Source organism: Chelmon rostratus, chromosome 4, assembly GCF_017976325.1.
Source record: "Chelmon rostratus isolate fCheRos1 chromosome 4, fCheRos1.pri, whole genome shotgun sequence".
In the NCBI taxonomy this organism is placed as follows: Eukaryota; Metazoa; Chordata; class Actinopteri; order Chaetodontiformes; family Chaetodontidae; genus Chelmon; species Chelmon rostratus.
Genome location: NC_055661.1, coordinates 2,522,580 through 2,543,605, shown reverse-complemented (window position 1 = coordinate 2,543,605; position 21,026 = coordinate 2,522,580). Strand labels below are relative to the sequence as shown.

General features: G+C 41.3%; 1 protein-coding gene across 1 annotated transcript; it reads right to left on the bottom strand.

The window, feature by feature from the left end:
• Positions 1 to 294: 294 nt before the first annotated feature.
• Positions 295 to 12,601, bottom strand: LOC121605048 (desmoglein-2-like). Its single transcript, XM_041934783.1, has 14 exons — positions 12,448 to 12,601; positions 10,369 to 10,497; positions 9,857 to 10,012; positions 9,505 to 9,646; positions 8,338 to 8,498; positions 8,087 to 8,221; positions 7,733 to 7,918; positions 6,746 to 7,167; positions 6,378 to 6,520; positions 4,612 to 4,833; positions 4,120 to 4,362; positions 3,378 to 3,508; positions 2,903 to 3,226; positions 295 to 2,336 (listed from the first exon to the last, which is right to left on the bottom strand). The coding sequence occupies exons 1-14, from the start codon at positions 12,490 to 12,492 to the stop codon at positions 1,245 to 1,247; spliced, it is 3,531 nt and encodes a 1,176-aa protein (XP_041790717.1). The 5' UTR covers positions 12,493 to 12,601; the 3' UTR covers positions 295 to 1,244.
• Between the last annotated feature and the right edge of the window lie 8,425 nt (positions 12,602 to 21,026).

The following is a 21,026-nucleotide window of genomic DNA, read 5'->3' as shown; positions in this document are numbered from 1 at the left end:
ACGCACCATTGTCTCACTGTCAAATTTACAGTAGCCAGTATCTCTGAATGTGTTTTATGTTCCCCCACCATGCAGCGAGAGGTCCTATTAGCTGACTCGACCCAAACTTGGAGCTGGAGCAGGGGGTGGGGGAGCAGGTTCACTTACAATACTGACAATAAATGGCGAAAGTGCCCCTATTTGAAACTAGGAGGATAGAAACCCATTAGTGATGACAGCTGACATAGGTGACATATACAGCAATGTAATCCACCACAAAATCATCTATGAAATCAAATATGTTCAAAAATGAGCTTCGTTGTATTTATTCTTTTATTGACAAACAGACAGCATTTAGCTGCATAAGAGATCATACAAAGCAACAGAACATGAGACTATATAAAACATAATGAAGATGTACTCATCTTAAACTGTGTGTGACATTCTTAGATTTAGATTTATTTGTCCTTTGCAAGGAAAATTGTATCCACCTTATGTGTCAATACATCAAACTGGACAGAATACATCGAACTCGAGAGATACATACATGGATCCAACAACATGCACCCACCACCAGCACATTCTTAAACCTTACATGAACCAACACACAAACTCAAGGCACATTACAATTTGGAGGTTCTATTCAGTTCTGTTATGGCAGACGGGACAAAACTCCTGCTGAACTCCACTTTTTTCCATGCCAGCGACCTGTAACAGCGACCAGATGGCAGAAGTACAAAGTGGGGGTTGAGGGGGTGATCAGGGTCAAGTGCTATGGTGTGTGCTCTGCGTGCAGTGGCTGTGCTGTTGAGGTCTAGAAGGTTGGGGGTTGGCAGGCCAATGGTCTTGGCAGCCTTGTGTGTGATTTGTGTAAGTCTGTTGTTGGTGGGGGTTGACAGCATATTAAAGAAGCAGGTGGAGCAGTAGAGGAGGATGCGTTGAACTATGCGATGTGGAGCAAGTTAGCACTAGCACTAGCTAAGTCAGCATAGTTTTCGGTGTCACCACACCGCTGTTTTTATTCCATTTTATTGCTTACATTTGATTTACTTATTTCCCCATGTCTTTGTTTGGCGGAATGACTGTGCTGTAATGTTGCCTCGTCCCCCGAACCCTAAATGTTTTTCTGGAGAATTAAATTGTCAATTTTAAAGACTTGCATTAATTGAGTCCCACAAGCATCCCATCACCACCTGGACCAAGCCAAAGGAACAGTCTTATTGACATCACTGAAAAAGTTCTCTGTTGTCCTGACACCGTCTCATTCAGTGAACTTCTCGTGTCTCCTGCATTATCACCTTGCGTTGGGTGGGGGCTGTGCTCACTGTGGTGGTCGATGAACCCAATACGATGCTCTGAGAGCCAGTGGATGTGCTGCCCTTGTTGTAGAGGACTCTTTGAGATCCAGAGATATCACTCATCTGGGACAGGCCTCCTGCCTCCTGCACCAGCTGCCCTCCGTTGTTTAGTGGCCCTCCGACCACCAGGACACTCTGAGATCCTGAAAGCCCACCAGGCTGTACAGTGCCCCCTGGCACAAGGCAGGTCTGGCTTCCTTTCAGTACTTTCATTGACCCTGCAGAGACCTTGCCCTCCACGATCATCATGGCATGGGAGGCAGGGAGGTTGCCAGTGTGGATCATATTGGCACCAGCCCCCTGGAGCCCACTCCTCTCCACCAGCATCATGCCAGGGCCCTGTGCTTGTCCACTGGACATCACTGTCTGTCCCTGTACGACCACACCTTGGGCAGGTCCAGTCTGGGTGCCGTTAACCAGTACCATGCCCTGCAGGTTGGTGGCTGGTGCCTCAGCCAGCAGCACGGTGTTCTGAACCTGTGGCTGGACAACGTAGTTAACTGGCTGCAGCACAGGGGTGGTGGTGTAGTAGACAGGCTGCTGCTGTTGTAGCAGGAGCATCTGGCCTTGATTTGTTATTCCTTTCTTCGCTTTGGTCATCCCTTGTCTTACTGTGGCAGTGCTTTCCTTCACCATCTGAGAAAGCTCAGATGTCTCCCTGACCACAGTCTTCTCTGTTTTGGGCACAGTGGGCTGCAGCTGGGGTGGAGGGGGCAGCTGTTGGGCAGTCACCACACTCGATACTGAGCTCTGAGTATTGACTAATGCAGCTGGTGATGGAGTGAATGCATGTGTTACTTCAGTTTGAATCTTCTTGCCTCCACACACCTCAGCCAGGGTCTTGAACTTTGGCCCAAGGTCATCGAGGAACTGCAGGTCATTGTCACACTCCAGGAGGCTGCAGCAGCCCACTGAGCCAGCAGAGGAGCCCTTGCCTTCGTAGTCATAAACCAGAAGCCCATCCTTCACTCCAAGGTTCTCGCTTCCACTGGACACTTTCTGTTGGGAGAAAAAAAGGAAATCATCACTACAGTTACTTTTTTTGTTGACTGAGTAAAGTCTTTTTTTTTTCTTGTTGCATTCATGGTGCAAACAGGGTTTTAGTTCAACTTTTAATGAATGCACTGTTATCATCTAAATTAAACAAAATTCTCAAATTAGAAATTAAAAAAACTAAAATCTAATTATTAGTATGTAAAAACATGGCATGTGTATGTTCACATACTGTAACATCAGAGCCTAATCATCCTGGTGTAAAACAGTGGTGGTGCTTAAGAGCTGTCGGTATGTCCATTAACACACATAGAGTTAGTTAGTTGAAAGGGCTCTTTAAAATAAATTCTGAACAGTAAAGGTCAAACTTAACCTCTGTTTTAATTGACACGTCAAGTACAGAGCTGTTATGGCAAAGACATTTGCAACTAAGCATTTCCAGCTGTACCTCTATCATTCAGCTTGATTTATTTTTTCCAATATTCCAAGATCATCAAAATAATTGTCCTGGACAACAAAAGCCATTATGGGTTACAGAAAGTAAAGAGTAAAAATATTCCAATGATCCTCACCTGAGAATAGTACTGTCCCAGGAAATGGTCTGGCAGAGCCATTCCGTCATAAAGTCCTCCACCTACTCTTGATTCTCTGGCCTCAAACCCAGAGTAGAGGCCACTGCCACTTGCCGCGTTCATCATCCCCCATGTTCCTTCTCTGTGGCCACTCGAAAGACCATCTGTATAGATGGCCCCATTCATCCCATCCATGGAAGTGACAGATTTCTGGAAATCAAACCCTGCCATTGGCGCCATTGCTGAAAAATTCTTAGCCATGCCCATATCCATGTTAACCGCATCTCCATCCACTTGTGTTGGCATGTTCAGTAGTGGCACCTCCTATCACAAACCAGTGATCCAAATGTTAGAACAGAGTCAACAAAAATCAGTTCATACAGCTTTTACGCAGCAAGTGTCCAGTATGTATGGCAGCATTCCTGTCCTCAACAGTAGTGGTCATGTGTTTAAAAAGTAAATATGTTGGTCTTACCGTGTTCTCTCCCTGGCCCTCAGTACGGTAGTTAATGAGGTGTGATTTGGTGTCGAACGGCATCTCAGCAAAGCCCCCTGGCAGACCCGCAGCCCCCCCACATTGGCAGAAGAGCAGCAACAGAGGAATGACTGTAAAAACAACAACAACATGGTGTGATGTAGGGACTGCAGTGGTGGTGGGGTCACCCAAAAAAGAGGTGCAGTTTCAGTTTATCTGGCACACATATAATGTAGTTATATCATCTCTTGTAAAAGGCCACCATATAGTTCTTTATTAGAAACCCTCTGTCTTTCTATAACGTCTTTCTTTCTACAGTCCTTCTGGTGTAAGTTGCATATTGTAATACATCTGACATGTTTTGACTTGTCTGACAGTCTGGCTTTGAGTTTGTTGTCAGATTTGCGACTGCCACCTGCTGGTCAGACCCACGAGCACATCTAAAATTAGAAGACATTTCAGAGAAGTTATCTGAAAACAAAAGTAAGCCCATGAGAGACAATGATTGGATTTATTCTCCCATCACACCTTTTGCTTCCTTGTGGCTGGTCGAGCATTCACAATGACCTGAAAACTTATTTTCTGACTTATTTTGACGACAACACTGTTTTTGTGCCACATTTGTATATTGTTGTGACTTAAACTCAACTCAGCCTGTCCAAGTTTTGCCTTAAGCAATGGCAAAACGTCAAGTCTTTGATTGTGTGAGCCTTCATGAGAATGAACATCACATCATGCTTACGTAGTAAGAACAGCAGGCCCAGGAATAGCAGTCCAATGCCTGCAGGTCCAAACTCTGCTTCTTTGCTGGACTGCCCGTTGGAGCCTCGTTTTCCACACAGAACTCCATCCTCACAGGTACAAACTTGGACCTTCACTGTCTGTGGTTCTGGACAGGCATGGCCCTGCTCATCCTTCACCACAAATTTCACCTCATAGGAACCAGGCCACATGGACTCCTGGGCCCTCAGGATAGCAGCAGTGTCTGCCAGCAACAAGATAATAGGAGTAGAAAATCACATTCTATCTTAAACACAAGATTCTACATATTCTGGTCGTCCACTGGTGCGTACCAAGCATCCTAGTTAGAAATCTTCGTGTTAGTTTTAAAGTCAAACACTGTTTTTAAACCTGTTATTTGTGAAACTTACAGCAACTTGTGTCAAAAAACACCTAATATCTATATATCTGACTACCATTACTTTGAAATAATTTGAAATAATATTCTCCTCACCATTCAGATGCTGCACCTGCCATTTACCCTCAGTGCCCTCTGGGATGATTTCAAAGTCAAAAGGAGGTCCGTTAGGGAATGAATCTTCATCTTTAGCATTCACAATAACAGAATCATCCGTGGTACACATGGTCTGGACGTCACTGGTCAGGGTGGGGCAGTGGTCATTAAAATCTTCCACCTGGATGGCTATGGTGCCGGTGACTGTTTTAGCTGGCATGTCTGTGTTGGAAAAAGAGAAATAAGAACAATCATTAAACATGTCCTTTGTTTTTACATCATTCTTCAGAGACAAGCTTATACTTTGTCTATGTTTGTTGGAAATATGCTTTTAAAAGAGCTTGATGCTTGTGACTGTTTTGTTTGGTGGTGAATATCTATATATTAAGTACATAGCTGTCCAAATCCGACAGCAACTGTTGGTAGCCTCAAACAATGTTGTAAAGCCTGCAGAGATACAATGCTGTCCTTCCTACTATTTAAATCTACATCTTCCATCTGTCATCCAAGCAACACACTCCGGTCCATGGCTGCAACAGAAGCAAAAAAAGACAGGGAGGTTTCTGACAACAACTCCACCAGTAAACCAGTAAACCACCACAGCCGCTGTCACTGACACCTGAAATGAGTGCGGTTCCAGTCAACCAGAGGAGCTGCTTTGAATACTAGGAATCAAATCTTATGGTGTTCACTGAGACCTGACCTGGCCTAGTCACAGATTCTCTGCTCAAACAGGATAGTTACTCACTTAACACTACATCGCAAGGCTTTGAATAATATGTGCAAAGCAACATCTACAATAGAAAATAGCTAAGATAAATGCCATGGCAACACCAAGAGTGTGTCTTCAGCAAAGTTAGAGCCCCCTCTTTCCAACTCAGAGCACAATATGATATTCTTAAATACCTTGTATAAATAGGATTTCAAGTCTAGAAACCAAAATGTACTGTCCAACTGTATGAAAAAGCAACAAAAATAATCATCAGGTTTTTTTATGTTTTAAGATTTTTTTCTTAAAAGCAACTGCCTGGCTGCGTGGAAAGACCTAAGCACTCACACTCTGTCTATGTAATTTTGACTATTGAACTGTTTGTGTGATCTGTGTGGACTCACCACAAACAGCCAGACTACTGACTGGATAGAGCGACTAATTTATAAGCAATTAACCAGATCTATGTTTGTTACAGCTCAAAGTTTAGAAAGTAGTTTCTCCTACAGTTTCTTTCAGTTTTCCCTCTTGTCTCTGTACCTTCATAAAGTCATACAATCTTCTCATAGCAGCAAATTCTTTATTTCATTCCACTTCTTGCTGCCTATAGAGCAAATTAGCATTTTTCCACCTCTGAATATCCAATACACTGATGTCCCCCAGGAGATGACCCATTTTGCCTCACCTCCCTCAGGTAAAATCATCAACTTTGTCACAAGATAGTCAAAACAAACATTTAGATTTGATTTGCGGTAGATCCACAGAGGCTCGACCATAATCTTACTTTTGTTTAACAGCTGGGAAAAACTCTTAGATAAAAATGTCAACTTTGCACAAAAAAGTCTGATAGGTAGCTTGTAAAGAAACATTTAATCTATTCTCCCAATAGGATAATCTTTTGAGATTTTAATGACTCTATTGCCTTTGCTCTAGCGCCATCCTCAGAACGAACTTTACATTTTAGCTCCACTGTTGGGCGGGCTGCAAGACTTGCAAACATTGTCAGTGATTTTGTTTCATCTACCACTTTCAGCAGACACATAGGGAAAGAGTTTACCTTCTGTAATGCACAGCACTTTAGCAACATATGTCCCATTGACCAGGAATTCAGACTCTCTGTCAGGCATCTTGTTAAGTTTGATCTCAGCCGTCTTTGGATCGATGGTCAGCCAGTTATCAGGGTCTGAGCTCTTGGCATACCTACAGCAGAAATAAGATGTGTCAGTTGTTATCAGTGAAGATAGAAGCTGTCATTGTTATTCTATTTCGTACAGACTTCGCCATCTAAGATCTGTCACTATCGGGTTTATGCATATGCGTAGTCATGAGGGCTCTGCCTGTACTCACAGCATCTGGAGTTACAATACATAACTGGGATTTGAATTGCAGAGGCTTTCATGTGCATGTGTTTGTGTATGCACTGACCTGACTTTCTCGGCTGGTTTCCCAGTATCTCCATCTATTGCAGGGTATCTGGCAATGACTTCATTAATGTTGATGGAGCCTCCCTCTGAGATGGGAATAGCTTTGACTTTGGGATTAAAACCTGGACCCTCAAGCTGATTCTTCACATTGATTTTGATTGGATAGGTTTTCAATGTGGTCCCACTTTGCCATGATGATCCTCCAGATCCTCCTCCCACACCAGGACCGCTTGCACCACTTGCACCAGTCGCACCACCTGCTCCACCTGCTCCACTTGCTCCACCTGCTCCACCTGCTCCACCTGCTCCCCCTCCAAAACCTACACTAGCTCCACCATTTGCCAAGGATCCATCGTATGCTGGAGCCTTGTTTCTCACAGCTAGTCCAAGTTCAAGGTCTTTAACATCCTCATAATCCACAGCCTGTGAAATGACACACACAAACATAATCAAAAATTATGATTGACAGATTTGCTGTTTGTGAGTATTTGTCTGTACTATATACTATCTATACTAAGCTCAAAAAATTCAGAAGAATGCAGATGCTGTGTTTGATGTACATTCATAATGTTAAAGTCACGTGCCCTGGATAAGTGATTTTTATCTGTCACCATCACCAGAAGGTATTGTTTATTTCCAAATAACAAAAAAAGGTAAACTGAATGTACTGTAAAGTTAGAGTGATCTACTGTGTGGGCCAAAATGATATCTCAGAGGACAGCCTTGGTCTGATGTGAACTAGTCAAATGGTTCCAAGTTGACTTTCATTTATAAGACTGTGCTTACATATGTAAACATGTATTATTTTTCTGAATCGGTCCTCTTTTCTTACATCTACTCCTTTCATGATGGGAAAGTTACTTTTTCATTCTTTGAAGCATGATCTCTGCATTTACATTTATTTCACAAAAGACAAGGAAACCAAACCAATTCTAATCTTCTCAATTAGAATTGTAGAAACACTGCTGTGGTGCTCACTCAGCTGTACCTTGTCGAGCATTAGGATGCCCTCGTTGGTTTTGGGGTCTGTTTTAATGCTGAAGTACCCCGCCTCGTTGCCTTTGACAATGTCAAACACAGCTTCCCAGTTGTCTGTGTCAATCAGGTCCAGGTCGTTTGCCTTGATTCTCATCACCTCCACATTATATTTGTTCTCCTCAATGCTGCCCTCATACTGCAAGTAAAACACATTGGAAAACACAAGTAACAGTTTAAAAACACGTTTGTTGCCTTTGTATGATTGTAATGTGTGATCTGTGAAATCAGCATGTGAACATTTCCAATTTTATTTTTCCTCAAAAGAAAACATTTCTACTTGCACCAATATGAGAAGGAAAGCTACCTGCTCTTTCTCCAGAGTGGGAAGGTTGTCATTTACATCTAGGACATTAATGGTAACAGTGGAGGTTCCAGTGTTTCCCCCTGGTTTGCCATTTAAGTCTTGACCTTTCACCAGCAGAGTGTACTGATCCACTTTCTGAACATAGAACACATTAGAAAACCATAAATAAAGCGTAAACTTTAAAAGTGAACTATTATTAATGATTGAATCTTGGATAAGAAAAAAAAAAGAAAATGCTATGCAGTCCATACCTCTCTGTCCAGGGTAGGCTTATTGACATGGATGGTCCCATCTCTGGTCATGTAGAACATGTCATCAGATGGAGTCTGAGAAATGATGCGATAGGCAATCTGAGAGTTCTCATTCCCTGGTTCATCAGCATCCGTTGCAGTTACTTTCATAACTGAAGTCCCTGTAAATGACATGACATGACAATGACAAAGCATTAAAGACAATAGATTATGTAGGTACACACTACTATCTTCAGTCTGATGTGCGGGGCTGAAATTTCATGCATTCAGTTTGCTGATGTGCTCGATCAGAAGGACAATTTAACATCATTCATTGATACTGTATAATGAATTGCCCCATGTATGAAAACCTAAGTGATATAAAATTGTTTACTTGCGGTGCTAGCTACAACATGCCTTTGTATTTCCATTCAAGCTCTGCATAAAACCATTCAGATAAAGCATGAACTTTACAAGAAGTTAATTTTTTAGGATTTTGTGAAAATGAATGAAAAAATTAAAATGAAAATTTTGACTTTCTTAGTCACGCGCAACAGGAACTCCCTCTGGAAATAATTAAAGGTGTGGTGAGTCATTCTGCAGGATGATATTAGCTGATATCGTCTCATGGTTTGCTAACTGTCCATTCTGTGTGCGCTGAAAAAAACATCTGTGTTTGTAGACAGCAATGGCTCTATAAATGGGAAACAAAGTAGCTCAGAGCGAACCACACAACACTATTCCAGCCAATCAGCAATAGGTGGCGTTCATGCTCATGCACAAGACAAGAGTAAGGGGAGGGGAGATGTGGGGAGTGAGAGGGTTGGTAAATCTTGCATGCTAGCAGGTGAAGAAGGAAAGATATCAACAGTCTTTCTGCAGAATGACTCACCCCCTGTTTCAGAGGCTTGGTGTTTAGCAAAATAAAGAAGCACTCCCTTACGTACTTGTTCACACACTGAATAACAGTGGGTTAAAATTTGACAGAGGAAATAGCACCAACCCAGTGGATTAACTTTACTCAGTACAACTGGCGTGTTTTGAGCAGGTGTTGGTGTTGATATGATGGAAATAATCTTACATACACAAACCCACCTGTTTTCTTTTATTAATGATGCAGCCTTGCAGAATTACTTTGCCATCGTGCAATAGGAGACATTTGTGAGAAAAAAAAGCAGAAACACTAACCTGGAGGACTGAGCTCGTACACCTGCCCAGGCCTGATGATTCCGAACACTGGAGGGTTGTCATTCGCATCTGTAACCCTGATTCGGATGTCAATGTGATTCTCTATTAGCCTGCCGTCTCTGTGCCGAGCAACGCCTGACAGCTGAAACAGAAAACTCAAACGTTGTCATCTTTATCATCTGTCTTAGCAGGTGTACAAACATAATTAACCAGTGACAGTGTGGCAAATGGCTCGAAAATGCCTCAATATTGAATATGAAAAGCAGCAATTACTGAATCTTAGCAAGAGAAAAATGACACCAAAGTGAAAAAGTACAGAAGAATAGGACAGAATCTGCTATGTATCACTCACATTGTACATAGGGATGACCTCCCTGTCAAGCACTTGAGTCACTCGAATTAGTCCAGTTGTTTCATCAACTACAAACACATGGAAGGGATACTTGTTTGCACCAACGCCTTCTAGAGAGTAGACAATATCATCCTGAGCAGCAAAATCTGATCGAATCTGAAACACAAAGCAGAGAATCTTATTTACTTATTATTTTGTCCTATGTTATGTGTTATTATTATCAGCATACCCCCCCCCCAGCAAAAACAAACATTTGCATTTTTTAAAATGTCTTATTGCAGATTTGATAATCCAAATGCTATAAGACTTGCTGCAGAGGTTTATTGAAACTGGTCTTAATTATTCTTATGCTTATTATTCAATTCAACACAAATCAATTATTTTATCTTCGATGTCGGAAGCAAACACAGAAATAAATAAGTAAGGTTTTGCAGCACAGACAAACCTCAGCAGACTGCTTTATCTGTCATCTTATAGCATCTCACAAAGTGAATTAGAGATCAGTGACTCACCTTAGCAACAAAGTCCTTCTTAGTGTAGTCTACATTTTCCATCAGGTCCCTTGGAGGGATAATCCATTCTCTTCTTTTTCTAACCAGATTGTCTCCAGAGTTGGCCTTGACCACATCAACAGCCTGGAGCTGTAATACAGTAGATGTACAGGAATTACTTGACAATGAGCCCTTACCTGACAGACTATAATGCTCCAAACATATAAAGTCAGCTGCATATCATTAAAGATCTGCATATCATTAATTCCCTGCAGAGGATACCAAAGTGCTTCAGGACTGGGAGTCTCTGAGAGGACACATTTACTGACACTGTATGCTCATATATCAACTTATGTGAACAGACCTGCCTCCCAACACTGAGGTACAATAACCACAAGCACCACAAGCACCAGTACATCAAACAACACAAAGAACAGGGCGTCAGGGAGGGTAACATGGAGTGCATAGAGAATTGTATAATGTACGCTTTGTGAACAGGTGCTATGAAGCCAAAAGGCCAAAGTCAAGAAAGTAAACATCAGTTTCCAGTGAGATCAAATTGTAGAATGTAATGTATGCTTGGGTAGCTTTATTAACAACAGCGATAGCGTAGCTGGTATTAGTTTCATCTTGTGTGTGTGTGTGTGTGTGTGTGTGTGTGTGTCATCATAGAAAAATGTGGTCCTGGAGACACCTACTGTTGCAAGAACTAGCTACTTTCAGTACTTTGGGAGTAGTTTATATGTCTGTCTATAGACAGATTTTGTTAACATTAAAACTGTGCAAGATGCTATCACAGAACGCATCAGGTTGAGACCAACATGAAGATGGGTGTTATCCAACCAATGATCACCGAGTCTCCCATGTGAGGGTTATAATATTATTATTATGACAACTGAGTATTCATGGGTCCGAATGTCAACATGGTGGGAACTTGGCTAATGTTTGTTTTAATATAGAAAAAAGACAGCAGTGACTTGTGTCTTGTGTTCATATTTTTCTTATTAACATTTAAGCAAAACCACAAATCTTTCGCTAAACTTAGCCAAAGAACCTTTGTTGCCTAATTCTAAGCAGACAGGAGTCTGGATTCCAGTGTCACTGTTCTGCACTCTGACTGGCTGTATTGCTCAGAATAGCTCTTATTAGTGCTCATATTGAATTTTATTTAAAATGGTGAACTTTGGAGTCATTTTGACTTCAGTTTGTTGACAGTCAGAAATTAATAATAGCAAACATAGCATGTTCAAACAGACTGAACTCACGGCAAATTGGGAAAGGTCTGTTGACAGAAGGCTCCTTCATTAAAATAAATAGGGTGTAAATTCTGCTGTGACTGTAACTTAAAGCAGGCTTCTAACTCTATAGTGAAGATACACAAAGTCATGTGGAGAGACAAGTTCCTGTTAAATCTAAATGAAACATGCTCGAAAAATAATAATAATAATCATTTACTGATGCTCCCATAACGTTTCTTCTTAGGTTCTGAAGGTGTATAAGCCTTCCCACTGCATCATGTATAGTTTGTGATAATCCAAGAGGTCAAAAATTGATGATGATGATTTTAACATTTTAATCATCCACTATGAACTTATTGATCATTTCCTAATAATTACAAGATTATGATTTAATACAAAACAAGTGTAAACAAGCATAAAGAGGCTGTGTATAGTAGATCACAGCTGAATCAAATGATGATGAAGAAATGATGAAATGATCAGATTTTTCCCATGAAGTGACCGTCTGGATCACACAGCAGCGTGGGTTCATACCAATTTACTGGGTGAGAAATAATTTCTCTGGCTGACAGCATAGCACACATCTGTGTTGCCATGACAGCCAGGTATTTGTTGGGGTCAACATGTACGAGATAATCAGCCTGTGATGTGAGGGAGTAAACTCAGCCAAACATAGTGTTCTACCTGAAGAATTTAAGGAGCGGAAAACAGTAATATCTATAACGCCATGTTTAAAAACAGATTCCAGACCAGTTCAGACCGCCACAGAAACTGAACAGACTATCGGGAAGTACTGAGAATTAACAAAGCAGGTCAAAAAACAACGGAGTGTGAAACAGCAGAAAAGTCCGTCTGTACTCACCGCTAACAGCAGCCACACGAACGCGGGCGGACAGACCCGAATCATGACGGAAGAAAAGCCGCGGAGTCCGGATCGAGAGAGCCGGTACAGTCCTGATGGAGCGCTGGAGAGGTCCTGATAGAGAGTGAGGCGAGGAGGAGGCTTATGAAAGAGGATCCGCCACCATATACACACCCCCAGGACAAGGACACAGCGATGGGTGTGTGTGTGAGGGAGAGAGAGAGAGAGAGAGAGAGACCGAGAGAGAGAGAGAGACAGAGAGAGAGAGACCGAGAGAGAGAGAGAGAGAGAGGTGAACCACATTTAGCTGCTGTCTTCCACAGTAGGCCCATTAACAGTGAGAGGTGAGAAACTAGAAGTGACCGCTCTGTCAGTGAGTCTGGAGCCACATGTGGAGCCTTTGATCCGTTAAGGATGCGGATTTGTTTGGAGACTTAGTGAGACAGTGAGTCACATGAACAAACACATTACCTGAGGCAGGTAACACCATCCTGACCTTATTAACTGTAGATTTGTGTCTGACAGAGAGTCAGCTGGGATGGAGTCTGCAGACTGGTCCCTGAGGACCATCTCCAGACACCACTGCCACCGGTCAGGGGTCACAGCCTGCATGCATGCCAAAACTCAAACGTATGCCAAGGTTTGAGCTGCAGATTTAACAGTCCTGGTCTGGCGCAGCGTCTGGAGGTGTCACACCCTGACAGGACATGTAGTCCTAATGTTTGTACATTCCTTCTCCAAAGTGCAAGTCAGCTCTTATTGCAGACAACAAGAGCAAGCACGCAGGCATCGTGTTTCAAAATCACTTTTATTTGAAACATAACAGTAGTATTTGTAGAAAATGTCTTAAATGACATAAAGCATTCACGACTTCAAGCCTGTGTCGAGTCAGCTTCCACTGGGTCACATCTTTTACATCTTTTTCATCAATTTTTCCTCCTTAATCGGTACTTTGAGACCCTCTGGCATTTACAATCAGTATGCAGATATTTCAGAAAAGGCTTATAACACACAGTAATGTAGTTATAGGCAAAGAGGGTCATTTGAAGTGTTTATTATAGTACACTTATTGTAATAAGGTCTCCTATTGAGATATTATTTCATGTTATTGCAGTTGTGCTTTTTATGTATTATCTTTGTTGTCAGTCATTACCTGTTTAAACAGCAGCCTTCAGAGTTATGGATGTAAACACTCTTTGTGAATACATTAAAGTCTGTTATTAACCATCTATTACATGTTCATATGCTGGTTATGTTTGCATCATCAATCAATGTCATGGTGTAGCAGTTTTAGCAGTGGAAGGTCTTGTTTGTGTGGTTGTTTGTAAGCGCTAATTATATTAGTTTGTCAAAAGCTGCATTTCACAAGCAGCTCCACTTCCCCACATTCACTTCCCCTCAGCCGTATTAAGTATCAGCATGTGTCACACGGAGGCCGTTTAGTGAGCAGGGGGAAAGTTGGTGGAGAAGGAGGAGCAGGGGACTTAAATGGAACACACCTGCCCTCGTGCACCTTCACCCCAAACAGTCATAGACCATCCACCAGCTGTAGGCCTGGTCCTGCACTGCTTTTTACAAAGCATCAAAAATGCATGCAGACGAGTGGCTGTGCTGGATGATGACTGATCTTCCCCTGTGCATTAGACAAACTGAACCAACAGCTGCGATTGGTCCCTGCTACAGCCGGGGCAGGTAGGCTGGGGTTTCAGGTCCTGTAGGACTTTCAGGTCCTCAAGTGATTCCCCCTAAGGCAAGTTAGTTGAAACCTCTTAGACTACCTCACATTTCTCCTCTTGAAAGTCTTCAAGCCCTCCAGCTTACCAGTACCAACAACTAGCTCCCACCAAAACTCTCTGTGCACAAAGGCACTGAAAACTACTGGAAAGCCACAAAGTACTGGTTCTAGGTGACTCCAGTGTCACATTTGTGGATCTTCCTTGTCCATAACCTTCTGCCTTTGTGGTAGTGAAGTAGTAGATTTTAGTGAAATGTCATCAGCACTGACTGAACTTCACCCGTCGGTCACACAGTCATGGTGCATGCAGGAACAAATGACATCATGTCTGTACAATCAGTCAAGCTCCAGTGCAACGTCAGATCATTTGCATAATTATTGAGAGTTTGGCCAATCGCCGTCTTCTTTCTGGCCCTATTCCCACCACGTCAACTGGATCTTTTTTGCCTCCATCAATGATTGCGAAACTTCTGTATAGCAACTGGTTATGGTTTTAGTAGCCATTTTGACTCATCCTGAAATGACTGTGACGTGTATAAAACTAAAGGATCACATCCAAACTGGAAAGGGACCAAGAAACTTTTGGTGAATTTGATCAACCTTATAGCTTAGACCCACATTCCAGCATGATTTCAACAACCTGACCTTGATTCTGAACACACCCACTCCTAATAGAGAGGGTGAAGCTGGCTTGGCCTGTTAAATTGATAAACCCTACAGTGATAGCTGCAAAGTCCCAGAACATCCCAACACCAATAACCTTTGACTCAACAACTAGAGCCATAGCCTTGTGAAAATTGGTGAAAATCATGACGCTAAATATTTGAGCTAAATTCTAGAAAACACAATAACATTATTCACATTAAGCCCTCCTCTTCCTCATCCCCTACCACTGCTCAAAATATCACTTTAAATATTGGCTTATTAACATTAGATTGCTTTCTACTAAATCGCTGCTTATTTTTGGCACGTTGAATGACCATAAGTTAAATTTCATGGACTTCTGTGAATCCTGGCTAAAGCCAAATGACCCTGTAAGTCTAAACAAGGCCTCGCCTCCAAACTACTTACTTGCACCACTCTGGCCTCACCTTTGACCTGGTCTTGACACATGGAGAGACCATGCTACCCAGCTATCGCACCACATCTACCTGTCCTTTCAGATCACTGCTTCTTTACTACTTTACTTGTCTCTGTTTAGACTTTGTACTAGCCACTCTGAAACCTACACTAACCATCATATTGACTCAACTACCATTCACACACTTACTGAGAAACTGCAGTCTGCTGTGACCACCATAGATCAGCCCCACGGTCTGAACGTGTTCAGAGCCAGCTTCAGTCTTAAACTGCTGGATGTGCTGGTGTTCAATTCATAATAAATGATGGCTCTTCTACATGTAGGTGTCCCAGTAAGCCACAGCAGAGAGGCAGTGGTTTGACATAAATATTAATAATTAATAGTAAAATGAATGATGGCTGAATTCAGCTTCTGGGTCCTTGTATTGTTCATGCTGGCTCACTGTCACACTGTCATGACTTGCTGGGACACATAAATAGAACAGAGACATCATTAATGTTTTTACTAACTCTTGAGCTTTTCCTGCTAAGTTAAAATGGAAAAAATATATTATCTTCCTGGTTAATCTTGACAGATAATAATAATAATCCTAACTCAAAGTCAATTTAAAGGAATAACCATGACCAATACAGTGTTAGCGCTGATCATATCAGACATATGAAGAGAGGTGGTTGCGTACTGTGCACAAACAGAAACTCCTTGTGTTTGTTGTTTGACTGCTCACCATGCCAACTCAAACTGCATAGTTGGCACTAGGTTTGTCAAAGCTTCATTTGATGATTTATTGATGTTTTTGTTTTGGTAGGCTATTTAGGTCAGGACCTAGATTTTCTGTTTTGCACCCTTTACAGTCAGCAGAGATTGCCTGAACAGAAGGCTCAATCACCTCAATGAATGAATGAATTCATGTGTTTATATTAGGTGGATTTTTGGTTTCAAGGTGTAAGTCAGGCACTGATTGTTGTGTTTCTGATATCATATTGTCATGATCATGTTTTGGTTTAGATTCAGACTGATTATAGATGGGTGTACTACATTTGGAGTGAAGCTGTTAGATAAGATAACACAGAATCAGTGCAGAGTGTGTGGGAAGACGTTCTGTGGAATTGTTTGATCAGAAGCTTTTTTTTTTGTTTGTTTTTTTTTACCTTGAGTTTTCGCAACAGAAAAAATGATTCAAAGGAGGAGTGTGTATGTGTCCGAGCATGTACACTAGTTAACACAGACACATGGGTAGGGCGTGGTGTTTTTTCCACTTGGTCCAGGCGTGTCTCTGAGTTAATGAAAATGTTTTTAGTCAGTATCTGTCTTAGGACTGTTGATGCCATTGGCAATTTCTGACATGCAAAGAGAAATACATTGTTATGTCTGTGTTCGTGTTTGATCCATATTTATAGCTATAAAAGAGAGACACCAAAAAGAAACTAAATGATGCAAATTTTCATTTTGAGATCTGGCATAAAGGTAGAATGAGAAAAAGGGCACAACAATTAGAGAGAAAGATCACCAGAGCTGTAAGAAACAGCAGCCTCAGCTGAACTGCAATCAACTGCACCAAGACAGCTGATCATTACTAATGCTTTATAAATCAGTAACCATTACTAAAAACAGCTTTTGAGGTTGTTGCACTGTGTGACCTCTGACCTTCTGGAAAAGAGCTGCACAGCATCTGGATCAAAATCCATTTATCAGTAACTTAACATTAACATGGACAAGTAGAGACTTGATGGATTTTCACAACAAAACCTTCATTTCACTGCAGATGACTCAGACTACAGTTTACACTGGAAGAGAGTGACAGAGTCTCGATCCTTTATCAACAGCTTCTTTAACAATGCTAACTTGTATTAATGGCTGGTTGGAAAGATAGACTTGTTTAACTTAACCAATGAGCACAAACAAAAGAAAATGAGTTTGAACTGATCCATAAAACACGATTAAATGATAACGTTGAAAAAGTTCGAAGTGACCGTGAGATAACCAACAATGGCGGAAACAAAGAATGTTAAATAGTTGCTGATATATGTTTATTCCTGAGATTCAACACAGTTAAACAACTAAAGTGAAGGTGGTGTATATCTTCCAATTTTTGCAAGTACATTTTCAAAGTCACATGTGTTTCTTGAAGATAGACTAAAAACAAAATAAAACATCTGTGCTCAGGTGGGTTAATAACACTGCAGCTTGCAGCTCACTGTAAGCATGAGCCAACAAATGTACAGTTACGTTTTACGGCTTAATTGTCACGTTTGATGAAAAGGAAAACTAGAACATGTGTCTTTCAGCCTTGCTGATTACACAGGAGTGGCTCCATTCAGTGTTCTCACAGTGAAAACCGGTTCGACTGGAAACTGTCCTCTGTCTGCAGCCAATCAGCTGCAAAGCATGAGTAGTCCCAAACACAGACACACACACACACACACGCACACACACATGCACACACTCACACTGGGACAAAGGGGAGAAAGTGAGGAGCTCATCGACCCTGCAGGGTGACTCAATCTGCATGTCGTGCTGGTGTTGACAGCCATGTGGTCTCTCTTAAACAGCAATGAAGAGTTCATTTGGAAGTAAAATGAATAAACCAGCACGAGTTTGACTGACATCCCCTTGAGTGCACAAAATGACATAATCTAGGACGATGAACAAAACTGGAGATATCTGATTTTGCAAATGAACCCTTCATGTAGAATCCCTTCAACATCTCAACCCTCCTGGTAACTGAAGCATTTATAAGAAATACACACATCAACACTTGATAAACTGTAAGTAGAACAAACTATATAACATCAGCTATAATAATATAATATTTTAGCTAATTAAATATCTAAATTGTGTTATAAAAAAATTTAAATGTTCTAAACACGAGCAAACAATTGCCATGGATGTGTTAGTATGTGTGTGATGGTTTGTAAAGTGCTTTATGTATTGAGGCAGTAATGCTCTACTTACACAGAATCCGTTCACCATTTACAATTCATACTGAACATCAGCAAAATGTCCAGTGGGAATGTGTTGTTACATGTGCTTTTACCATACAATATCCATTTATAGCAATGAAAACATTATTCAACTTTGTATGGTTATGTTTAGCCGCTCACAGTACTTAGTGAAGGTTTGGGAAAGACAGCGGTGTTGGCTCTTATGGTTTCATGCTGAAAAAGTTACTTGTGACTCTCAGGATGTGAACCCTGTATACATCCATCACCCACCTGGACCACCTCCCAAACTCAGGACTTCCTTCACTTTGTCTCCCTCAAAAAGAAAAGAAAATCCATTAGTGATACAGGTAGTAGTCTAGCTCAGGGTGGAAGGACTTGTCTCTTCCTGCTCTTCTGTGGAGATTAGTCTTGCATGCAGGTACATTAAACAGAACCTGCTAAGAACAATATTGACAACTGGTTCCAAAACATATAATTCAAGAAATAAAGAAGCTTCTATCAATAAGTGTTGAAAAAATATTTTCCAGCAAGATCGTTAAGTATTTGTCTGTCAGTTCACAACAGGGCTGTTTTTAATTCAATGTTCAAATCTTATATCTCACAAGCTGGTCTGACACTATCATTTTCTCAAAGTAGCGGGAAGCATTAAAGCCTGCCTTTAACTTCACAAAGCATGGGCGTCATGTTCAGTGGAACATCAGAAATATACTGGACTAATGAGTTTTAAAGCCGGAAACAATCAGCATTCTTATTTATTGATTCAGTAAATGTTTTCATTTCAGACACCAAAGCAGAAAAGCTCATGTAGGCACTAGTGGCTGTGATCAATCATTGTTATGTGATCTAAACAGCTGTTTGTGGAGATAACATTCAGTGAGCACACCAGAGGGGGTAAAAAGACTCGGAGTGTAAAAAGCAGATGGGGTCCCTTACTGATGGATGTGTTTTGGTGTGGGTGAATCTGTTTGAGGTGGATGACAAAAACTGCTGAACACTGAAAACTCCTACAGCTGCTGTTGGTCACTCTCTTCAGTATTGAGGTACATGTGTAACTACAGTTCTTTGAATTCAGGAGGACTGCTAGAGAACATTTGTAAAAACAGGATTTTGGCCTGTGGCACAAAGGTGTTGCCTTGTGGAATTTTGGGTTGCAGCCTAAATGCGAGTGTGAAAAGAGAGCAGGAGTTGCAGAAAGCAGGAACAGGCAGTAGCTAGTACCAAGCTCAAGTGTCCACAATAAATCAGAGACTGACCATGAGTAACAAGTTTAGTAATTTATGTAAATCAAATGAAACCAGATTGTACCGAATTAAATATTGACAAATGGGGTGTTGAAATATGTAAAGTCAGTGTTGTGTGATGTGCATGAAAAAGATGTTTAATTTTCTGTTATTCTGTCATCACATCACGTTTTTGATGTACTCTATTGAACTTATGCAGCTATTGAAAAGAGGGAAATGTTCACAGTATGACTAAACCAGCATGAACATTAACGCAAAGAAAAATACCATCAATCAACAAGTTTTCTGAAAAGGAATTCAGTTTTATTGTAGCGAGGATAACAGGGACAACACTACGCTTCCAAAGCAGCAGAAATACGTGGAGGACGAGCTCCACTCGCTCTCGTTGCATTTGCAGGGAGGTAATGCTACAAACCCCAGTGAATGTGGTTCCTTCCAATCGAGATCACCATCTCTCAGGTTAAGGATAATCTTTTTGGAAAATAATTAAAAAAACACATTTCTAATATCTTTTTTTTAAGCATAAGGGGATGCTGCACAGTGGTGGTGGTTCACCATTAGCCGTGTTTACCTCCACTCTCCCGAGATGGAAACCAGCTAAGCCTGATCGACAGAGCGCTCCAGGATTCTTTAGCTTCAAATGTTCATGCATAGCGTGCTTACAGAGCAGCACAGTGTTTATCGCTGTCTAAAATACTCCTGCACTTTAGATGATCGATGGCAAAGGGACGGTTTTTCAGCTGCAGCTTGTTCTCTGGGGAATCTGTGAGGATGTAGGTAAAGACACGCTGGACTCCACAGAGCCCAGAGCCCGACCACCACCGCGGCACAGAGCACTGGATGCTTGTTTATTCAAAGTTTGTTAATATTGAGTGTGTCACATATCCAAACTGCACTTCCCTTGGGTCCACAGCAATACACCCAGCAAGTATGAAATAGATCAGATGAACAGTTCTTGAGATATGCGAAGGACAAACAGAAACAAACAGATTCCTTCCTGTATAGTTAGACTCATCTTTAGCCGTGTTTCCATCTAGCTAGGCTACACAGACCATAGTTTCAGAGGTAGAGGCCAATGGCCAGTAAACCATGATGGAGAAGAAAGGAAATCAGTCTTCTGGACCAGCTACAAGAGAAAAATGGAGGTCTTCCAGATTTTTTCTACAGCAGAATCAGCTTCTTCTTCTTCTCTCTGAGCTGAGAACAGCTGATCAGTCATGTCAGTTAAAGGTTCGCTATCAGCGCTTATTCAAAAAATCCAAAACCCACCCTAAAAACCTCTTTGCAAAACTGAGGAAGTTTCTACTATTTTTTTTTTCCATCAACCTTTTCTAGTGCGATACTTACTACAATACAATACAATACTTCAAATGCACATAAAATATGTTGGTGGAAACACAGCTTTTGTTTGTGTCTGAGCTCAGTTACTGCACACGTAAAGGATTGTCTCATTTTCTACAAGTGCAGCGTTTTAATAAGACATACTGAGATTATTTACATTAGTACAAATACCACAGCATGAAAATGTTGCACATACATTAATTCAAAGCAGGGTGAGTGTAATATTGTCTTATATTATC

Coding starts and splice junctions, on each gene's coding strand:
- LOC121605048 (XM_041934783.1), bottom strand. CDS start 12,492: ATGATTCGGGTCTGTCCGCCCGCGTTCGTGTGGCTGCTGTTAGCG. Junction 10,013..10,368: donor AGAAGGACTTTGTTGCTAAG/GTGAGTCACTGA, acceptor TTTGTGTTTCAG/ATTCGATCAGATTTTGCTGC. Junction 6,521..6,745: donor AAACCAGCCGAGAAAGTCAG/GTCAGTGCATAC, acceptor TTTCTGCTGTAG/GTATGCCAAGAGCTCAGACC.